The 22674-nt window shown below is 43.5% G+C and overlaps 2 protein-coding genes across 3 annotated transcripts; one reads left to right on the top strand and one right to left on the bottom strand.

Annotated features, from left to right (window-relative positions):
- Window positions 1–1330: 1330 nt before the first annotated feature.
- Window positions 1331–2952, bottom strand: szl (sizzled). Its single transcript, XM_078420150.1, has 4 exons — window positions 2660–2952; window positions 2066–2235; window positions 1841–1933; window positions 1331–1676 (listed from the first exon to the last, which is right to left on the bottom strand). Exons 1-4 carry the CDS (start codon window positions 2950–2952, stop codon window positions 1366–1368), a joined length of 867 nt encoding a protein of 288 aa, XP_078276276.1. The 3' UTR covers window positions 1331–1365.
- A 13182-nt stretch (window positions 2953–16134) lies between these two features.
- Window positions 16135–20972, top strand: LOC144605097 (uncharacterized). Of its 2 annotated transcripts, none has more exons than XM_078420148.1 (2): window positions 16135–16246; window positions 18133–20972. In XM_078420148.1, exons 1-2 carry the CDS (start codon window positions 16160–16162, stop codon window positions 19357–19359), a joined length of 1314 nt encoding a protein of 437 aa, XP_078276274.1. In that variant the 5' UTR covers window positions 16135–16159; the 3' UTR covers window positions 19360–20972. The 2 variants fall into 2 exon arrangements, with proteins under 2 accessions (XP_078276274.1, XP_078276275.1); XM_078420149.1 differs by having other exon boundaries at window positions 16149–16222.
- Window positions 20973–22674: the final 1702 nt, after the last annotated feature.

Raw genomic sequence — 22674 nt, 5'->3', positions numbered from 1 at the left:
GTCTGAACCTGCAGAGTGGTGAACACAGCCCAGCCCATCACAGACTCGTCACTTCCTTCTATCCAGTCCATCTTCATAGTGTGCTGCACCGGGAAGGCTGGAAGCATTCTAAAGGATGCCTGCCATCCTGGCCATTCGCTTTCTCTCTTCTATCTTCTGGGAGAAGATTAAGAACAGATTCTCCCCACTTTCATCAGACTACTGAACTAATTACATGTTTCACATGCCCTTCCCAGATATGCTGCTACGTACTCATACTCTTAACTCTACCTCATTATTGTACTTCACATTGCACTACAAATTTTCACCATTCTGCTATTTTGCACTTCCTGTTGTATTTATTTATGTACCCGGAGTGGGGGAAATCAAGAACAAGAGGACGTAGGTTTAAGGGAAAAGATTTAACTGGAACCTGAGGGTGATTTTTTTTCCCCAGATGTTGTCAGGGAACAGGTTCATGGATCTGACGGATAGAACAGAAAAAGGCTCATATTTCAAGTGGGTATATGGAACAAGCTGCCAGAGGAGGTAGTTGAGGCATGAAGTATAACATTTAAGATCGACGCAAAATGCTGGAGAAAAGGAATGGGTGAGGTTTCAAGCAAGGTAGAGTTGCTCTTCTTCAGACATTTGGACAGTTACTTGGATAGGAAAGGTTTAGAGGGATGTGGGCCAAGTGCAGGCAGATGGGACTAGCGTAAATGGTGCATATTGATCAGAATGAACAAGTTGGGCTGAAGGGCCTGTTTCCCTGCTATCGGGATTGATGATGAGTAAGTTAATAAAAACATTCAGTACAAAATTAAATAAGAGAAACAACATGAAAGGGATTGAAATGAAAGTGGCAATTGTATTGTTGCATTCAACTAGCATTTATCGCTGTGGAAACGAGAAACTGCAGATGCTGGTTAACACACAAAAGGACAAAATGCTGGAGTAACTCAGCGGGTCAGGCAGCATCTCTGGAAAACGGATAGATTATGTTTCAGGGGAGACCCTTCTCCAGACACCAGCAATTGTGTCACTTTTGTAGCATTTATCCTCGTCTTTTGTACTGTTCTCACATGGATTACTAAGTAAGCACTATTTACTTTCTTAATTTGAATGATAATTATCTTTAGTTGCTGGAGATGCCGCTGAAATCAAAGAAAGCTTACCATTTTGTGGTTTAATTTATATTTATGTACAACAGTATACATCAACACTTATCATCACGGCATACTTTCCAGCTACTGGGGTCTACTGTAAATCCACCCGTTCACAATGTATACATTATTTTATACGAATTTATATTTACAATAGCTAGGTGTATATTAAAGGAGTGCATTAATGTATTCGCAAATACTATGTTACAATGGCATCAAGTTAGCATTTATGATGTTTCCATTTCCGAGTGGCAAGCGTCAGTTGAGTGTCTTTTCTGTGCCACAGGTAGATTTTATTTACTATTATATTCGAGTCCTGAACGTCGCCAATGAGGACGTATTGGCCGGCTCGGTTGTTGCGGGTCATCATCTTCTGCACACAGTTTGCGTTGACGAAAAGCCACTGCTGAATAACAGTCCGGGTACCAAACGGAAACAACGAGCCGGGGCTGATCAACTCCACCCGCCCTGCCACGTTATACTCGGCATCTTCCGACCCATTCCTCCTTTTGGCCAGTGTAACTTTCACAGCTGCCGAGAGAGCAACAACGCACAACGCATTAATGTTCAGATAGGCGCAGGTAACATTGAAGGCAATACATAATGCCGTCTGCTTCTTCTACGGCAGTTTCAATTGCCCGTTTTTGGGTGCAATTTATTTGAAATAAAACTCCCACAAACAAAAAAAAACTTACCAAAATTGTTTTGACAAAATGTCTGCAAAACTCTCCTGAGAGCACCCGGCTCCTCTGTACTTGGGCAGCCCTGGCAGGTCGGCTTTGGAAAAACTAAACAGCAAAATCAAAATATTACAAACAAGTGTTGCAAATGGAAATTATAACAAAAGAACGGTTTCCAACTGGTGTTTAACATTGGAAATGACAGTGTCCACATGAAATGTCTCCCATTATTTTACTTACTCTTTCGGTAGTGTGTGGACTCCAAGCTGGTCGATGTCAGGCAAGTGTCTTCATCCGCTGGGAATCGGTCGCAGGAGAGGGCATCTGGCCAAGACAGACCCAGACAAGTCAAAACCTGACTGCAACTGTCCCGAACAGTTACACACATGCTCCGGCACGGCTGGATGAAGCTGCAACACAATGACACTTCAATGATTATTCTTCAGCGTCAGTCTAATGTCCTTAACTATTCAGCGACCACAAACCACAGGCACAGTAGCAGAACCAGGGGTCACAGTTTAAGAATAAGATGTCCGGAGATGATGTGGAAAAACGTTTTCACCCAGAGAGTCGTGAATCTGTGGGATTCTCTGCCACAGAAGGCAGTGGAGGCCAAATCACTGGATGTTTTCAAGAGAGAGTTAGATTTAGCTCCAAGGGCTAACGGAATCAAGGGATATGGGAGGGAAGCAGGAATGGGGTACTGATTTTAGATGATTAGCCATGATCATATTAAATGATCCAAGGGTTCGAAGGGCCGAATGGCACCTATTTTTTCCAATGTTTCTATAAATAACTGGACAAGGACACAGGCCATGGCCATAGAATACTCACGTATCTAAGCAAACTGGAGCGAAGAGGGAACAGAGGAATGGTCCAACCTGCGAGTGGCAGCCGGTCCGAACCAGAGACTCCCACTTGGCCGATTTGGGAACCACTTCTCCGAGGGTGGTGTGGCCCAACAAATTGGGAAGCCTCATTTCTGAGTAGCCGACATCCTGGCATAACGCCATCTCCTTCGGCACGGCCACGCACTTGGTCGATATCCCTATGTCAAAGCTATTGCTGAGCACCGCGTGTAGGGCGCACAACAGCGAGAGGAGATGTCCCCTGTTACAACGCGCCATCCCTGCAGAGAGAGTGCACTGAGAACAGTAACTCTGAACTATTCCGTGCTTGTTGCTATATTTATATAGTTTGCGCCCTGCTCTGTCTCCGTCAGTGGCCCGGCAAAGTATTTCAGATACTTAATTTCTATTGATCGTTTGTGATTACAGTTAAGGCGGGAGTTGTAAATACCACCCTCTTCAGTCTGGACGGAGTCATCAGCACAAGGGGTCAGTAGTCTTCAGTCGACGCTCCCTGGCCTGGACGGCAAGGTGTAGTCTCTGTGTACAACATTAAGCGTTAATTAACAAGCATCACCAACCGCCCCCACACTGATCCAATTTCAATTTAAGAAACTCCACTCGCGTTAATTTCCAGTGGAGAGACAGACAGACGCCAGCGTCTTCTTTGTTTCTGTGGTATTTTGACAAACGGCTGAGTGAGAAATAAAACAAAGGGCTGGATTGCCGAGTGGAGTTTCTGCCCAGGCGAACTATCTATCGTCTCATCTAAACATGGCACAAAAAGTAAGGAAATTTGTGTTTGGTAGATTATTTCTTTGTTGTAACAATGCTTCTTGGCAATAAATCTTATACCGTTGGAAAGCCTGTTTATTTCCCTTTTAAATGGTGCCACATTTGTAAGGAACATGCATTTGTGGGATGAGCAGCAGAGCTGAGTATATGGGTTGCGCCCATGAAAAATTTGCCAAATCTTCTCTGCCAATGCCAAACAGCTTATTCTGCTGTTGCTATTGACTCTTGTTTTGAGCTTCTGGTACCCCCAGGTGCTGACAAGAATGGGATGCCATCCCACAACAGTGTGTGACCAGGCTGGTGACCAGCATGAGGAGGAGGTGCCAGGCTGTTATGGCTGTGTATGGTTCTTCCACACGCTACTGTGGCTCCTGTTTATTAAATGAATAAATTGTTAAATTGCCAATATGTCTTGTTTCTTCAGACTTCAATCATCCAATCCACCAAACAACACCGAACAAGAGTCAATGGCAGAATAAGCTGTTTGGCATTGGCAGAGAAGATTTCGCAATTTTTTCATGGGCGCAACCCATATACTCAGCTCTGCTGCTCATCCCACAAATGCATGTTCCTTACAAATGTGGCACCATTTAAAAGGGAAATAAACAGGCTTTCCAACGGTATAAGATTTATTGCCAAGAAGCATTGTTACAACAAAGAAATAATCTACCAAACACAAATTTCCTTACTTTTTGTGCTATGTTTATATCGAATGCCAGCCTTTCACTGGAGACACCTCCTCTGACTCTTGGAGGCCGCAGCGTCTGCTGTTCCTGCAACAGGTTGGAAGAATTGAAGATAAACCTCAGAGTTAAATCTGAATTGATACTTTTTGTGTTAAGTGAGTTATCTCCAGACTGGCCGCCCTCCCTTCGGTCAGCCAACATTCTCCCGCCAGCGCCCTCATATCTAATTAACCCAAAGTGATGGGTCACCCAAAATGAATGGACTTTTTAACGTTTTATTTTAAATCGCGAAACCCACTCTTGAAATGCGCACGCACTTGCCATCCACTGCAACATTTTACAACCAGCAGGGGAACAGTTTTTCCTTCAAAAATGGACCAACATGTCAATAAGAAAAGACACAAAGTGCAGGAGTAACCCAACGGGTCAGGCAGCATCTTTGGATATTAATAAATCAATCCTAATCTAGTTATGCAGGCCTGCAGATTTCGGTTTCACATGATTGGGTTTTATTGCAGTTCCAGCACATTTTAGATTTCAGGAGATAAGAATATATGAATCAGGAGTGAGGATTTGAACTTGAAACCATTTTCCTTGTTTCAGTGGCAGGATCAAAACCTTATGGAAATCGATCAGCCCTGCTGCTGGGTGCCTGTGCTGAAATCCAAACTAAAAGTTTCTAAAGAAGTGTTCTGACCAGAAATGACGCCTATCCATGTCCTCCAGATATGCTGCCTGGCCTGCTGAGTTACTCCAGCACTTTCCGTCTTTGTTTCTTTCTCACGCCTGAACTTCATATATACCTGAGTTTAGCTATTTTATTCTACATTGGCAAATCAGGCAATATCAGAAAGCATGATGTGAATGATCAATTTGAATAAATATTTCTGGTGGATAGCTGAACAAGGTATTTTCTCTTTCAGCAAAGTTGTTGCATCTTCAATGTCCACCTGAATCATTGGATTGTCATAAGAAGAACTTTAATTTGCTGCGTCAGCCACCTTCTGCCCCATCTCTGGTAGTCTGTGGCCTCATCAGCTGCCCTCACAACCCACAAAACTGGAGTGGAAGCAAGGAGGAAAGAAATCAGGATTACATGGTCAGAGCCAAAGTTCAGAATCCTCGGATCCAAAGACAAGATAAATAATTGGTTTCAAATAATTGTAACAGTAAACCATTCCTTTGTATGTTGTAGATGGACACAAAAAGCTGCAGTAACTCTCCAGCTCCAGTTTAAATTCCATTTGGAATATTTTGGAGGACCAAGAACCAAGAACTCAGCAGGTCAGGCAGCATCTCTGGAGGAAAGGAATAGGTGACATTTCGGGTTGAGACCCTTCTCCAGACGGCGAACTTGTCATAGTTCACATATTTAACATATGAGGGCATGCAGCGTAGGTTTACTAGGTTAATTCCCGGAATGGCGGGACAGTCGTATGTTGAAAGACTGGAGCGACTAGGCTTGTATACACTGGAATTTAGAAGGATGAGAGGGGATCTTATCGAAACGTATAAGATTATTAAGGGGTTGGACACATTAGAGGCAGGAAACATGTTCCCAATGTTGGGGGAGTCCAGAACCAGGGGCCACAGTTTAAGAATAAGGGGTAGGCCATTTAGAACAGAGATGAGGAAAAACTTTTTCAGTCAGAGAGTTGTGAATCTGTGGAATTCTCTGCCTCAGAGGGCAGTGGGGGCCAATTCTCTGAATACATTAAAGAGAGAGCTAGATAGAGCTCTTAAGGATAGCGGAGTCAGGGGATATGGAGAGAAAGCAGGAACGGAGTACTGATTGAGAATGATCAGCCATGATCACATTGAATGGCGGTGCTGGCTCGAAGGGCCGAATGGCCTACTCCTGCACCTATTGTCTATTGTCTATTAACATGTTTGTGGGGAAAGAAATGCTAAAAAAATGAAGTATCTCAGCATCCAAGTTTTGAAAGTTATAACAGATGATTGGCATGCATACTCTGATTCAATTAAACTAAATCAGGTGATTAAACTCCTCGGTATCAACTCTGGCTCTCAGGCGCTAGATACAAAGACAGAGGACATGCCTGACCCCCTCGCCAATTTAAAGAAGTGGCAACATCGAGGTCAGTCTGAATGTCCTTTATAAATATTTATGGCGTTCACACTTCATTTTCAAGTGCATTAAATACCAGCCAGTCCCATCTCGTCCTTATCTGCCTCACTGAATCTTAATGTTAGGTGCCTCACAGCTCTGAGGACTGGAGTTTGAGGATGATCTGCTTCCACTCTGCTTTGTGGGTTCTAAGATGGCTGATGAGGGCAATGTTGAGAGTCAACAGTGTTTTATTGTTATATGTCCGAGAGAAAAATGAAATTCTTACTTGCAGCAGCACAACAGAATATGTAAATATAGTACACTGTAAACAATAAGGGTCTCGACCCGAAGGGTCTGTGAAGATGGGTCTCGACCCAAAACATCACCCATTCCTTCTCTCCTGAGATGCTGCCTGACCTGCTGAGTTACTCCAGCGTTTTGTGAATAAATACCTCCGATTTGTACCAGCATCTGCAGTTATTTTCTTACAATATAATAAATGAGATATATACACACACATATACACATATTATATCTATGTATATACACATGAGTACACATACATGTGTATAGATACAGACATGCATACATATGTATGCATAAAAAACAAACAATAATAGTGCAATAATAACAAGCGTTTATGTAGTTCAGAATTTATTTGGAGGTTGTAGTGTTTAATAGCCAATGGCTATTGATAGTACAATGATACCACAGACTCTCCCATCTATGGGGCAGAAGGTTGAGGCAGGATAGGTGTGTGTTTATGCAATGCTTCTGTGTGATTCCAGTACATGGGATTAATATTCTTAACAGCTATGTGAATGGTCCGTGGGCCAGAGATTCCGAGGAGTCAGTGTTAATGTTGTATTTCTTAAGGGACTCTTTGAGCACATCCTTGAATCTTTTGCCACCTTCAATGTGATTCCGCCACCAGTCACAGCTTCCCATCCGCACTTTCACTTTCCACAGACCGCTCCCTCCGCAACTCCTCGGTTCACTCATCCCTTTGAACCCCATCCATTCTCTCAGATATTTTCCCCAGCAAACTCAGGTGATGTAACACCTGTCCCTATACCTCCTCCCTCACCTGCATCTAGGGACCCCGCCAGTCCTTCCAGGTGAGAAAGAGGTTGATTTGCACCATTTCTAACCTTACCTACTGCATTTAGTGCTCACAATGTGGCCTCCTTTATATCAGCGAGGCAAAGCATAGACTAGGCAATTTCCCTTCACAGATGCTGTTTGACCCGGTGAGTTCCTCCAGCACTGTTTTTTACATGGGGAATTGAGAGCTGGTTTTGAAGAATATGGGGCACATTTGTCTGTAAGCACACAAAATAATTTGCACTGTATTATTGTTCTTCCAAACAAAATCATTGATGATCTAAAATTCAAGGTGAGAGAAGCAAACGTTTTTACAAGCTGCTGCAACAGAGATTTCCAGTCCATTATCTTGAGAGAGTTGTTTCCCTCCCGAATGGTTCATCTCTGCTGCCTGGGCTTGGTCATGTTCTCCAATCTGTTATAACATCATGTGTCCCATTAGCTTAGAGCCATAGAGTGTTACAGTGTGGAAACTGGCCCTTTGGCCCAATTTGCCCACACCGGCCAACATGTCCCAGCTACACTAGTCCCACCTGCCTGTGTTTGGTCCATATTCCTCCAAACTTGTCCTATCCAGCTTGCATTAAGGAGAAGTGGTCACATCAGCAACCTGTTCTGATTCATCGAATTACCAAGCAGCCATCAGAAGAAATCCCTATTCCCTCACAAGCATATAAAAGTTAAATGGCAGGAAGAGCATGATGTAATGTGGCTGAGGGCATCAACAGCAGCAGCAGTGCCCAGGCATTGATGTGGGACTGTGTCCAAGAAAAATGATTGATCCCAACTTTTTTTTCTCGTTTATTATATTGTTTACAGTGTACTATATTTACATATTCTGTTGTGCTGCTGCAAGTAAGAATTTCATTGTTCTATCTGGGACAGATGACAATAAAACACTTGACTCTGGAGAGGAAATGAGAGAGAACCTTTAAACTATTATAAATGTTATATACTTAATTTAAGTAAAATTTTCCGCAATTATGTTCTTGAATATGCAACTGAGTTGAAATGTTATCAGGGCAAGCATTCAGTTAATCAGTGTAGGCCAGGTAGGTATAGTAGCGTAAAGATAGAGAGTTTGTGGACTTTGTAAATGCATTCAGTAAGTGGTTATTCAATGTTAGGTTTATTTTAATTATCTTGGCTGAATTCAGAAAATGTAAAAAAAATAATGGATTATTTAATAAAAATAACCAATTACTGATGTTTTTCAGGCTATTTGTATCTGGTCTGTCCCATGATCAGCTTTGGTTTTACAGTATGTGATTGCCCCTTACTGTCCTAGCATTCAAGAGAGAGCTAGATAGAGCTCTTAAGGATAGTGGAGTCAGGGGGTATGGGGAGAAGGCAGGAACCAGGTACAGGTTGAGAATGATCAGCCATGATCACATTGAATGGTGGTGCTGGCTTGAAGGGCCGAATGGCCTACTCCTGCACTTATTGTCTATTGTTTACTGTCTTCAAGGGAAAGAGGGAAGAGCAGAAAACTCCAGATGTCAGGAATATATTAAATTATTAACGCGTGCTGAAGCTTATTTATTAATTCATGCCTGATCACAAGCAACATTTGCAGAAGGAACCAATGCATAGGTGATCATTAAAATAGCATTGACTCACCTTCATTACTGCTCTGTACTCAATGCAAATGGAAATGTCGCAGACAATGAGTCACTGACACCATTCAACTGGAATGACAAAAATGTAAGTCTACAATTGTATTGTCTGTGTGAGGGAGGCAGTTTAGCCATGCTATTGTGTGGCACTGCTTAGTGACTCCCTTGCTATCAGAATTCCCAGCAGAGCGAGGTGTCTGTCAGGGAATGTTGCAGAAAAGTGTAGGAAGGAACTGCAGATGCTGGTTTAAACAAAAGATGGACACAAAATGCTGGAGTAACTCAGCGGGACAGGCAGCATCTCTGGAGAGAAGGAATAGGTGATGTTTCGGTTTGAGACCCTTCTGCCAACTGGCCCATTCTAGACTTCAGGAGTACGTGCTGAGGGACTCAGATTGAATACACCCCATATTACTAACTGCAGCCTTAAGCAAATCCCAACAAATTTTACAGCACCAGAGCCCCGGGTTCGATCATGATTACAGGTGCTGTCTGTTCGGAGTTTGTACATTCTCCCTGTGACAGCTGAGCTTTCTCCGGGTGCTCCGGTTTTTCCCGCACTCCAACGACGTACAGGTTTGTAGGTTAATTGGCTTTGGTAAAATTGTAAAATGTTCCTAGTGTGTAGGATAGTGCTAGTGTATGGGGTGTTCGCTGGTCGAAGTGAACTCTGTGCGTCGAAGGGCCTGTTTCCACGCTGTATCTCTAAAGTCTAAATAGGAGCACATTAAAGAGTTATGATTTATAATCTGATTCATCAGAAATGCTGATTGCACAATCATTCAGATTTTAGACGTATTTGGATTGTGGATATTTGGAGCAGAATTTTTTTAATTGTAATCAGTCGATCCTGTGCCAGACTCATCTTTATGTTCATGTGTGCCTGCACTCTGTTGACAGACCCACCGTATAGCCAGGAGGATCAGGCATTAGTCCCTCAGAATAATGCCATATCATATCATATCATATCATATATATACAGCCGGAAACAGGCCTTTTCGGCCCACCAAGTCCGTGCCGCCCAGCGATCCCCGCACATTAACACTATCCTACACCCACTAGGGACAATTTTTACCTTTACCCAGCCAATTAACCTACATACCTGTACGTCTTTGGAGTGTGGGAGGAAACCGAAGATCTCGGAGAAAACCCACGCAGGTCACGGGGAGAACGTACAAACTCCTTACAGTGCAACACCCGTAGTCAGGATCGAACCTGAGTCTCCGGCGCTGCATTTGCTGTAAAGCAGCAACTCTACCGCTGCGCTACCGTGCCGCCATCACAGAAGCTCAACAATCAAGCACTCTTCCACTGAAGTAACCCGATTAGAATTCTAAAGCATCAACATATTCGAAAAGTCAAAATGTGTTGGAAGGAACATTGGCTGCTGCTTTACATCAAAGATAGACACAGAATGCTGGTGTAGCTCAGCGGGTCAGGCAGCATCTCTGGGGAAACAAAATAAAAGTCAAATACTGGTTCAGCTGACAATGATTTTCAGGATTATTTTCAAAGATACGAAAGATTTAACAGTCAAAATAAATGAAAATTTGCTGCTGCTGTTCAAAGTTACTACCACTGAAATTAAACTTTAAAAATAATCCTGTAGATACAGCTACCAGCCCTGGAGGACATCCACAACACACGTTGCCTCAGGAAAGCCACCAGCATCTACAAGGACTCCACACACCCATGCCACCGTCTGTTTGAACTACTTCCATCTTGCAGACGTTACAAGGCATTCTACACCCAGACTAAGAAACAGCTTTATTCCTAGAGCTATAGCTGCTCTGAATCGGACCTGTTGAGTGCCCCCCATGATCTGTCTCTGCCCCCATGGTCATCTGGCACAACTGACCCTGCATGAACCTTTTTTTTGCACTTTACCTTGTTTCCTTTTTTTCCCCCTCCCTTTGTTGTTTTTGTTTTCGCCGCGGTTTATTTATTTTATAGCAATCGATATGGAAGTGGCATTCTTAATCTTGTTGTACTTGCACAATAACTATAAAGAAATTGCATTGTATTGTATTGTAGAAGCCAGGTAAAGGAATTACTGACACTCGTCACTAGCAATGCTGTGTTAAGTAGAAACGACTCCCACACAGGATGCCCAACACCAAAACATTACAGCCTATTGACTCACTTCAAAGTAGACAACAGGTACATTAGAATTACGTGTACAATTAGATAAGTGTGATTGTCTTGTCTGCTCTTGTGCTCTTTTTGTCTGCTGCTGTAGTCGGCTGCTGATGACTTGTGATAAGGTCCATGGGCATCTTGTCTGGCCTTGGGAATGTCAACACAGAAACAAATTGCATGCTTTAACAAAACATTTAAGTAATCAACCTATTGACTCCAGCCCGACAGCGGCTTTAAGTGACGTACAAGGGAAAAATAAATTTGGTGGCCATTAATATTTCATACAAAAAGGATTGTAAGATATTTACCATTATGAAATAAATGAAGGGAAACTATAACTTGCATAACTATATGAATGAATTAACTTGCTGAGGACAAAATGACCACTGCATTTCCCATGATTCAAACAAAGCCTTTACTGACTGTAAAAAACATTGGGATGTTCTGAAAGTGATGTGGAAAGTACCTTGATGGTGCAAATCTTTCCTCCTTTTTCAGAATGAAGTATTGGAGAAGCACCAGAGACATTAAAACGAGTGAGAATAAAAGTAGGCAAGCTGCCTTCCCACCACCTGATTTTCCTCTTTACACCTGTCAACGTAATGCTTAACATGTAGGTAAGGAAAAAGCCCACTTCCACTTGTGTTTTTCTTGCCACATCGAAGAAGCAACATGGTATGTTTTCTTTTTAATGATCTCTCAAGTTCAAACATGGAGAGCAAAAATTACAGTGAATGAAGGGATATGTTTATCCAGAATTTCCCCCAACTTCAGGATTCCGCAAAGCATTCCTGAGCCAGGGAAATAATTTTGCAGTGTTGTCGGAGTTACGGTATAAAAACGTGGGTGTAAAAATGCCCTGCGCAGGATTAAAATTGTACATTTGTTCTATTTCCCACCAGCTACCTGATTAGAGAGTAAATGCACCTGATGTGTTCATGCACAATACAAACCTGGAAACCTTCACGTTCAGTCTCTGTTGTGAAGTGACATAGTTACTGGCAACTTTGAAAACTCAATATTTGTCCCATGTGTCCTTAGTTTCTGACCTGATAGAAGTATATACAATTGTGGGAAGCATAGAGTGAAAAGTCAGAACCTTTTTCCCATGATGGAAATGTCAAATATTAGAGGGCATAGCTTTAGGGTGAGAGGGGCAAAGTTTAAAGGAGATGTTCAGATTGTGAAAGAGTGACGTCCGAGCACCAATCTCTGCGATAGCCCACTCCTCACTGCCTGCCGATCTGAAAATAATCAATTCCCTCCTATTCTTTGCTTTGTGTCCAAATTTCATATTGAATGTAGTATTTTACCCAGGGTAGGGGAATCAAAAATCAGAGAACAAAGGTTTATGGTGAGAGGGTCATGATAGATACAAACATGAGGGGGAACTTTTTCATTGTGTATATGGATGGAACTGCCAGAGGAGGCAGTTGAGGTAGGTACTATAACAACTTTGAAAAAACACTTAGGCAGCTACATGGGCAGTAAAGGTTTGGAGGGATATGGGCCAAACAATGGGCAATGAGGAAGGATATTCTTGCTATTGAGGGCGTGCAGCGTAGGTTTACTAGGTTAATTCCCGGAATGGCGGGACTGTCATATGTTGAAAGACTGGAGCGACTAGGCTTGTATACACTGGAATTTAGAAGGATGAGAGGGGATCTTATCGAAACGTATAAGATTATTAAGGGGTTGGACACGTTAGAGGCAGGAAACATGTTCTCAATGTTGGGGGAGTTGGGGGAGTCCAGAACCAGGGGCCACAGTTTAAGAATAAGGGGTAGGCCATTTAGAACGGAGATGAGGAAAAACTTTTTCAGTCAGAGAGTTGTGAATCTGTGGAATTCTCTGCCTCAGAAGGCAGTGGAGGCCAATTCTCTGAATGCATTCAAGAGCTAGATAGAGCTCTTAAGGATAGCGGAGTCAGGGGGTGTGGGGAGAAGGCAGGAATGGGGTACTGATTGAGAATGATCAGCCATGATCACATTGAATGGCGGTGCTGGCTCGAAGGGCCGAATGGCCTCCTCCTGCACCTATTGTCTATTGTCTATTGTCAAATGGGACTGGCTGAGAAGGGTATCTTTGTTGCTATGGATTAGTTGGGCCAAAGTGCCCTGTTCTATGCAGTATGACTCTATATCCATATTTGTATATTACCCCAGTGCCAAGTGTTCTAACCTTGCTGTGCAGGATTTATTGAACATTTTGTATAAATCCAAATAAGTCATAGTCTTGTTCCCCTTTTCTATTTTACTTGTTATATCCTCAAAGAACTCCAATAGATTTGTTGAACATGACTTTCCTTTAATATATCTATGTTCGCTCTGTTCAAGTAAATTCTTTTTTACAAAGACTTTACTTTATTGGACCCTTCATTATAACAGCCTTGGTCCAAACACTGACAATATAACTGGGTTCTCCTGGTAGGGTGGGAGTTACGTGGCAACCATGTTTGATAGATGTGCTTATCAGAAGTTGAGTAAAAGTGAAGTAGATGCGAATGATGGGGAAGCCAAGGCAATGCTCAGATCTATTTGCAACCACTCAGATATTATGAAACAGTCTGTACCTGCATGCAGCAAGAGCTGGACAATATTCAGCCTTGGATTAATAGCTGGGAGTAATTTTTGCAGCTTGTGAACACCAGGAAGATAAATGCAAACAGATAGAGAGACACAAGAGCACGAGACACAAATCTGAAGATGGGATTTACCCAAGTCCTCCACAGATGCTGCCTGACCCGCTGTGTTACTCCAGCACTTTAAGTTCAATAGAAAAATAAAATCTGCCTTCAACATTGAACAGAGGAATCCTAGATCAGTCGAATCAGCAGAACTATTCTAAAATATAAACAAGATGTAATTTTATGTTTTATCGAGTTCAGTGTTTACCATTTATGGTGAGTTATCTTATGTAAAGATATTTATCTGATTTAATTTTGTTTGGTGCCTCTTAATGACTGAATAGGTGATTGGAAAAAAAGTATAAAGCCTATAATTTATCAATGTCTTCGACCAAACGCTAATCCGGTTTCTCTCTCTACAGATGCAGCCTGAACTATTCCTCATGTTTAATATTATATAACTTTAGCTTTGCCGCTGGCTTGTTGAGTTGACTGAGAGTGTAATGAGGTGACAGGAGTCAAAGGAGAAGTTGTTGAGGGTGAGGATAAAGGGCCTGTCCCAATTAGGTGATTTTTAGGTGACTGCTGGCGACTGTCAAAGTCGTAGCAGATCGCCGAAATTTTCTTTTACCCGACGACAATGACCACGACAATGCCGAGTCAGGTCGAGATTACAGCGTCTTCGGAAACATTGCAAAATTCCCACACTGTCAATGCTTCTCCGGCGTCCTAATTTTCGCTGAAATCACTGACAAGTCGGTAAGTACTTGAGAGTTTTGAACTATAACATCTTGTATGGGTTACTTAAAAACCAAGCTTCACTGTAACAAGGCATAAACTGGATTTACTTCCAGTTTACTAATAGCAGTATTAAAAAAAAAGGATTTTTAAAGTGGTTAAGTGGATTTTGTGAAAAGTGTGTGGGCATTCTTTGAAAATGTACAGGAGATGCATATCTGGTTTCTGGGTTGCATATCTGGATTGGGATCCCACTTTAAATGTAATGGCTGATGGCCATAAACATCGCGAAAACTCCCACGCTTACCTGACCTCCAATCTACCTGTCAAATGTTCTGACGGTAAATAAATTGGTTAAACACAAGCATTTTATGTTATTTTAAAATGACTTTACTTATTTTAATATTATGTGCTTCTAAATGCATCTAAGAGAACCTATCAAACCTGGGGACAGCAGGCGACAGCGCTCGCAATAAGCAACAATACCTGGCGACAAGCCAGCTATCGCCGAGAAATTTCAAACCGGATGATTTCTCAGCGACGCGCTGAGATCCACTACGATTCTTGGAAGACTCCTCACGATCATGCCGGCGACACCCCGGCGAACTGTCGGCGACAGCCTAGTCGCCGGCAGTCGCCTTAAAATCGCCTAAGTGGGACAGGCCCTTGTTCTTCCAAGCGGAGTCTGAGGTAGAGCCTCGACCTGAAGTGTCACCTATCCATGTTCTCCAGAGCTGCTGCCTGTCCCACTGAGTTACTCCAGCACTTTGTGTCCTGTTGAATTGGCGGTAGGGGTGGGGTGCTGAGTTGAGTGGAGGGGTGGTGTGTTCGGTTGAGGGTAGGGGTGAGGTGGGTTGGGGGTAGGGGTGGGGAGTTGAGTTGGGGGTGAGATGTTGAGTTGGTGAGATGTTGAGTTGGGTTGGGTTGAGAGTAGGTGTGAGGTGTTGGGTTGGATTGAGGGTAGGTGTGAGGTGTTGGATTGGGTTGAGGTTAGGTGTGAGGTGTTGGGTTGGGTTCAGGGTAGGTGTGAGGTGTTGGGTTGAGGGTAGGGTTTGGGTTGGGTTGAGGATAGGTGTGAGGTGTTGGGTTGAGGGTTAGGTTTGAGGTGTTGGGGTGGGGGTGAGGTGTTGGGTTGGGTTGAGCGTAGGTGTGATGTGTTGGGTTGGGGATAAGTGTGGGGTGTTGGGTTGGGATGGGGGTGAGGTGTTGGGTTGAGGGTAGGTGTGAGGTGTTGGGTTGAGGGTAGGTGTGGGGTGTTGGGTTAGGGATAAGTGTGGGGTGTTGGGTTGGGGGTGAGGTGTTGGGTTGAGGGTAGGTGTGATGTGTTGGGTTGGGGATAAGTGTGGGGTGTTGGGATGGGGGTGAGGTGTTGGGTTGAGGGTAGGTGTGAGGTGTTGGGTTGAGGGTAGGTGTGGGGTGTTGGGTTGGGGATAAGTGTGGGGTGTTGGGTTGGGGGTGAGGTGTTGGGTCGAGGGTAGGTATGAGGTGTTGGGTTGGGGGTATGAGGTGTTGTTCAATGTTGAAGGCAGATTTTATTTTTCTAATGAACTTAAAGTGCTGGAGTAACACAGCGGGTCAGGCAGCATCTGTGGAGGACTTGGGTAAGTTCCATCTTCAGGTATGAGGTGTTAGGTGTGAGATGTGAGTTGGGGTTGAGGTGCGCTTGCAGTGCCTGGGCTGCAGGTGGCGGGCAGTGGCCGCTGGAGTAGCGATGGCGGCGGCGGCGGCGGAGACGGCAAAGCAGGGCCCGCGGCCGCAGCAGGAAAGGAGCGAGGTCCGGTACAAGGAGCGACTGGAGGTCAGCGGGCGGACATTAACCACCGGCGGTCGGACCGGACGGGGGAGTAGATGCGGCCGGCGGGGCCCGGGGATGGGGGCGGGGTTGCGGGCCTAGGCCGGCGGGCCGGAGGTAGCAGTGAGGGCCCGGGGATGGGGGCGGGGTTGCGGGCCTCGGCCGGCGGGCCGGAGGTAGCAGTGAGGGCCCGGGGATGGGGGCGGGGTTGCGGGCCTCGGCCGGCGGGCCTGAGCCTGAGGTAGTAGCAGGGGCTCGGGGTAGCAGTGAGGGCCCAGGGATGGGTTGCGGCCCCGGCCCCGTCTCCAGTCTCCGACCCTGGCGAGGGTGGCCTCGGCCCAGCGCTGTCCCACCCCCGGCGGGAGAGGCGGGCTGTAAAGCTGGGCCTCCCTCGGTGGGTGCCCGCCCGTCCGTCCGTCCGTCCCTTCTCAATGATGTCCATTAACTCCATGAAACAGTTCATCAAATAGCACCAGACAGAATTATATCAGTGGTCCCGGGTTTGCCCACAAGTCTAAAGTACGTCTCAGTCAGTCAGTCCCCTTCATTCTCTATTATTTAACGGATGGTAAAGGGTCCACGCCATAAATTCCTCCAGAGGAAAGTGGTGCCAACTGTTTAGCCTTTCTGACAATCCCACTGTCACCTCGATAAACATTTCCAAGGGTCCCCTCTGTGGACCAGAGATCAGGCACTCTGACGTGTTAATTAACTGAGACGTTATAAACATTTCGAGTGCAAAGTACTACTTGGTGCTGGATATATTCAGCAGGAAATGTAGCATTTATGGAGAGACGAATCACTGGTTATTAAATGTTTTTCTCTTTAAAGCTGGCTCCCTGAGCCCTAGGGTTTGTATTTTTAAGAGTCAGAATCATAGAATTTTGTGGCATGAAACACAATTTGGTCCAACTCATGTTGGGCACTCTTCTGTATCAATCCAATTGCTCAACACTTGGTTCACAGCCCTCTGTACTTAATGAATGAATGAATGAATACGTTTATTGGCCAAGTATGTGCCTTGGTGCTCCGCTCACAAATGACAACACAAACATACAGTTAACAAGTGATTACTTAAGTGATTCGTAAGAAGGGTCTCGACCCAAAACGTCACCCATTCCTTCTCTCCTGAGATGCTGCCTGACCTGCTGAGTTACTCCAGCATTTTGTGAATAAGTGATTCGTATGTTCACTTAAACACATCTTAAATGCTGTCAGTGATGCAGCTTAAACCATTCACTACGTGAGTGCATTCCAGGTTGTTGCCACTTTCTGGCTGATGAAGGTTCCTGTCATATTCCCTCTGAATCCCTTTACTCTAAATCTAAATCCGTGTCATCTACCCAATTATCTGGGGAAAAGTATCCTATCTGCATCCCTCATAATTTTATATACCTCAATTATGTACCTTATTAACCTCCTTTGCTCCAGGGAGAAAATACATAACACATTTTTTTTTTGGGGGGGGGGGGGGGGGGCGGTCATATCTCACTTCTCTATCTCAGATACCATCCTGGTGAATCTTTTCTGCACCTTTTATCATTCATTTTCAAGCTAAGTTTGGATTAGATACATATTGACATTCAGATTTTTTTTTGCATTTGCTTTTCTTTGGTCTTTAGATATGGTTTCAGGTTAATTGGCGGAGAAGGAAGGGGGAAAATAAAATCATGCTAACTTTGTTTGGTGAGAAGATAGGTAGATATCCTGCAAATGTGATCTGTTTATATTCAGGGTGCTCCACAGTCAGATATTAAAAAGATGCATACACACAGTTAATTTGAAATTGACCTCAGATGTAATTCCTTTTTCATTGTAAATGTAATTTCTCACCTCACCAAGTCCCAATTTGAGTTGGCAGATGTTTTGATTAACTTTGTGCCACCCTTTAGATGCAAATTGGAGACTCCATTGACAACTTGATTAAACGCATAATGCGACTCATTCTGCAAGACACCTATGAGGCCCAGTCGGAACTACACACAACCATGCTGGATCTGTTTGAGAAGATTGGTATTACTGGAGCCGAGGACTGTCGCCCAGAAGCACACGTCTTTTTCCAGCGTTTTGCTGAAATCGCATGGTCTGACCTAGTGGACGAATGCTTCGCAGAAGGCAGCTTGAAGCTGATTCACTCTCATTCTACCTTTTTTCAGGCTTTGGGTTTTTTACGGAGAATATCTTGTTACATGCCCTGTGTTAAACGAATGTGGGATAAACGATACCGAATTGTAACAAATATTGGCATCATGCTTGTTTTTGATGGTGAAATTACTCACCTGCGCCATTTCATCTGGCAAGAATGTTTGAAAATTCTCTACAATTGCCTTGTCTTGTGCACTGAAGACGACATAAAATATATTTGCCAATTGCAAATCTTTAACTGCCTGGAAGTAGCTTGGAAAATATCCGATGAAAGATTAAACCTTGGGTTACTTGTAAAAGCATGGCTGGTCCTTGCTGAGCATTATCACATTCCAATTTGTCAGCAAACCTGGGATAGATCCTCTTTCCCCCAAATAATTAGGTATTTGTCATTGGAAGATGAATATGAAATGGCTGGCGTACATGTTGCTAAAAAAGCCATTTCGGCAGTAATGAATCCTCGAGATTACAAGAAAGACCCTTATGTGCATTATAACCGAAAAGCAAGGTACATATCTACAATTACTGACACAGAAACCAAACCACCTGAAACGTTCCCTACAATATGTTCGTCGCCACCTTGCAATCAACTGGAAGCTAGAGAGTGTCACTTTCGCACTTGTGATTCCTGTCGCCTTACATATTACTGCAGCAAAGCCTGCCAGAGATACCACTGGAAACATGGTCACAGGGAGGAATGTATTCCTGTGTATCCAAGGGAGGAAATCCTAAAATACTACACCGACGATGTGATCAATGACTTTCAACTGTACTGTATGAGCTTGTCAAACAACAAGATGCTGGAAAGTATTATGGGTCAGCTAATTCCGAAGCGTAAGAAAGGAGATGGTGTCCGGTGTTTAGGGGTCCTTATTAAAAATGAACAAGGTCAGTGGGTTACCATTGATGAGCAGATACCAGAGGCCAAGAAACATACATTTCCTATCACCAGAAAGAGCAGACCCAAAGACTAAATTATTTTCTTTCCAGGTGGTTATGATTTGATGCCCTGAATATTTACATTACATAATGTGTGTTTTGAACAATAACCAAGTCATCATTTGTTGCCTAAACTGAATAATTCCTATTCTCTACTCAGTTCACTTCAGCTGTCATTGAAACTATAAGATAAGAACATTCGGTTCATGGTTTGGTATTAAATTCCACTGTTTTGCTTTATTTTTCATAAATCTCTTCCAAGTTTTGTAAAATGGCTTTGCCTAAGTTGTTATAGAAAGGACCTTATTAATGTATGTATTCACAAAATGCTGGAGTAACTCAGCAGGTCAGGCAGCATCTCAGGAGAGAAGGAATGGGTGACGTTTCGGGTCGAGACCCTTCTTCAGACTGATGTCAGGGGGGGCGGGACAAAGGAAGGATATAGGTGGAGACAGGAAGATAGAGGGAGATCTGGGAAGGAGGAGGGGAAGAGAGGGACAGAGGAACTATCTAAAGTTGGAGAAGTCGATGTTCATACCACTGGGCATATGAGGAATGGAGAACTGATTTATGTGATTCTAATTTATAAATCAGCACAGTGGCAGAGCAGGTAGTGACGCTGCCAAGCAGCTCCAGTGATTCGGATCTGATCTTGATCTCAATGCTGTCAGTGTGGAGTTTCCTTGCACTCTCTTGACCACATGAGTTTCTCGGTGTGCTCTGGTTTCCTCCCTCACCCTAACAACGTGCTGGATGGTAGGTTGGTTGGTTACTCTAATATATGCCGAATATAGGTGGTGCTGGGAGAATCAAGGTGGGAGTTGATGGACACAAGAGAGAGAAACTATTACAGGGAAATACGTGAGGGAATAGGATGGAGTGAAATGCTCTGAAAGCAGGCGTTAATTGTGGGGCTTTTTATCTCATGAGAAATACATAATCAGTGAATTACAGCACAGCAGGGGGATCTTTTGGCCCACCTTATCCATGCCAATAATGATGCTCGTCTATGCTAATCACATGTGTGCATATGAATAAGAAATTGTTCTTAACTTACAACATTGCATTTTACACCATTAACATTAAAACGATTCCTTGAAAACGTGCAGGATTGTAATTTGACAAAAATGACTGAACAAAGGTCTGCGATTTTTATAAAAGCAAGAGTGAAAAATATTTACAGTACTGTAACTCTAAAAAAGACAATTGTTTCCTAATCATTGAATGGATTGTAAATTAAATCAAAGGGCACTCTCAGGTTAATAACATTGATTAAATCGGTTGAATATATAAAATGTATGTATGAACTTGTAAGTGCATTGTGTGTAAGAGGAAATGATTTTTAGTTTGATGCTATAATTAATTACATGCCAGCAATGTGATGTTATAGTTAGTTCAAGTAAATGACCCAGTGTTATTTGTAATCTACGATGTCTGCTGGATGTTAATGTAAATTAAATTATTCTCAAAGATCGACAAACATATTGTTTGAAAATTTGATTTTTAGATTACCTTCCTTTATAAATTTCCACAAGCAGTTTCATGTTCAAAACCTAATTCTAGTGTGGAATTTTGTTGAATCTTTTAAGGGGAGGGGCTGAGAGCAGGAGAAAGTTACTTGCATTTCATACCTTGTCTTATTTCCTTTATTCCATGTACAAACTACATTACTGAATGGGAAAATTATGTGTAGTGTAATTTTATTCTTTACTAAATTTTCCTGTATAATTAGAATTTTATTGGATTTTTTAAAATAAAAAGAGGATCCTTGTGCGGGAGCAAAGTAATGGAAAGAGACTCTAGTTCCACGACACTTCTGTCATTCAGTGAGATTATGGCAAATGTTTGACATAACTCCATTCACCGTCTTTTCTCTGTATCCCTTAACACTGCATCAACCTTATATTTAAAGTTAACAATTGATATAAAAAAGCCGTAATGGGGTACTGATTTTGGATGATCAGCCATGATCGTATTGAATGGCGGTACTCGCTTGAAGGGCCGAATGGCCTACTCCTGCATCTATTTTCTAGGTTTCTATAATCATTATTTGCCATTTCTAAGAGTCTCAACTTGGTAACATTAAGGATTTTCTTACTTCATTACTGAATGTCTGGCTGCAAATGTTTTAGTTTATGTCTCGTGGTCTGAGCCTCCTTCACCAGCAGGTCATTCTGTCTCATGTATGAGACTCCTTTAATATCTTCAAGGTTTCAAGGTCTTGTCACATGTACCAATTAAGGTTACAGTGAAATTTGAGTTATCATACAGCCATACTAAGTGAAAAGCAACAAGACACAACCACATAAAAGTTAACATAAACACCCACCACAGTGGATTCCACATTCCTCACAGTGATGGAAGGCAATAAAGTTCAAGCTTCTTCCTCTTATTTCTCCCGCAGTTGGGGCAGTCAAAGCCCCCGCAGCCGACGATCGAATCCCCTGTCGGGGTGATCGAACCTCCCGCATCGGGGCGGTTGAAACTCCACGGCATAGAGCTCCTGAATCTGCCTCTTCTTACCAGAGACGGCGGGCTTCACGATGTTAAAGTCCACAGGCCCCGCAGTTGGAACTTCGATCCCCGGCAAAGGGATCGCATGCTCCGCGATGTTAAAGTTCCGCAGACTCCCGCGGCTTGGAGCGCCCGGTCAGTCTCCAGGAAAGACCGCCAACTCCACAATGTTAGGCCGCAGTGGGGACGGAGATACGATACGGACGGAAAAAAATTGCATCTCCGTCGAGGTAAGAGATTGAAAAAAGTTTCCCCCAAACCCCCACCCCCCATATAAAACAAACAAGGAACACTAAAACATACTTTTAACACATACTAAAACTAACAAAAAAGAAGAAAGGACAGACTGTTGGCGAGGCAGCCACTACTAGTGGTGCCACCCGGTATCTTGAAAACTTCCCTCAAAGCACATCTTAACTTCCAAAGTTTTAGTGAATGTAACCCTAGTTTGTATAATCTCTTTGTCCAGTTGAGCCCTTTGTAAAGTTTATGGAAGACCACTGCATTGAATTTGCCTGCAACGTGGAAGCGACCAATGGGTGGCACAGTGGCACAGCTGTTGAAGCTACTGCCTCACAGCACCAGAGACCCAGGTTTCGACCTGACCTCGGGTTCTTCACCGGGTGGGTTTCCCCCTGGTGCTCCGCTTTCCTCCCACTTCACAAAGACGTGCGGGTTTGTAGGTCAATCGGCCGTAGTAACTTGGTGTCAAGTTAGGAAGAGGGGATGTTCAACGAGATCTGGGTGTCCTAGTGCATCAGTCACTGAAAGCAAGCATGCAGGTACAGCAGGCAGTGAAGAAAGCAAATGGAATGTTGGCCTTCGTAACAAGAGGA

The sequence above is a fragment of the Rhinoraja longicauda genome, chromosome 23 (assembly GCF_053455715.1).
Source record: "Rhinoraja longicauda isolate Sanriku21f chromosome 23, sRhiLon1.1, whole genome shotgun sequence".
NCBI classification, from domain to species: domain Eukaryota; kingdom Metazoa; phylum Chordata; class Chondrichthyes; order Rajiformes; family Arhynchobatidae; genus Rhinoraja; species Rhinoraja longicauda.
This window is presented reverse-complemented; position numbering and strand designations above follow the sequence as displayed.

What these genes read in the sequence shown, in the direction of transcription:
- LOC144605097 (XM_078420148.1), top strand. Translation starts at nt 16,160, where the DNA reads ATGGCGGCGGCGGCGGCGGAGACGGCAAAGCAGGGCCCGCGGCCGCAG. An exon ending in GGTACAAGGAGCGACTGGAG is followed by an intron (nt 16,247 to 18,132) that starts GTCAGCGGGCGG and finishes GCCACCCTTTAG; the next exon opens with ATGCAAATTGGAGACTCCAT.
- szl (XM_078420150.1), bottom strand. Translation starts at nt 2,952, where the DNA reads ATGGCGCGTTGTAACAGGGGACATCTCCTCTCGCTGTTGTGCGCCCTA. An exon ending in GCTCCAGTTTGCTTAGATAC is followed by an intron (nt 2,236 to 2,659) that starts GTGAGTATTCTA and finishes ATTGTGTTGCAG; the next exon opens with CTTCATCCAGCCGTGCCGGA. An exon ending in ATTTTGTCAAAACAATTTTG is followed by an intron (nt 1,677 to 1,840) that starts GTAAGTTTTTTT and finishes CTCTCTCGGCAG; the next exon opens with CTGTGAAAGTTACACTGGCC.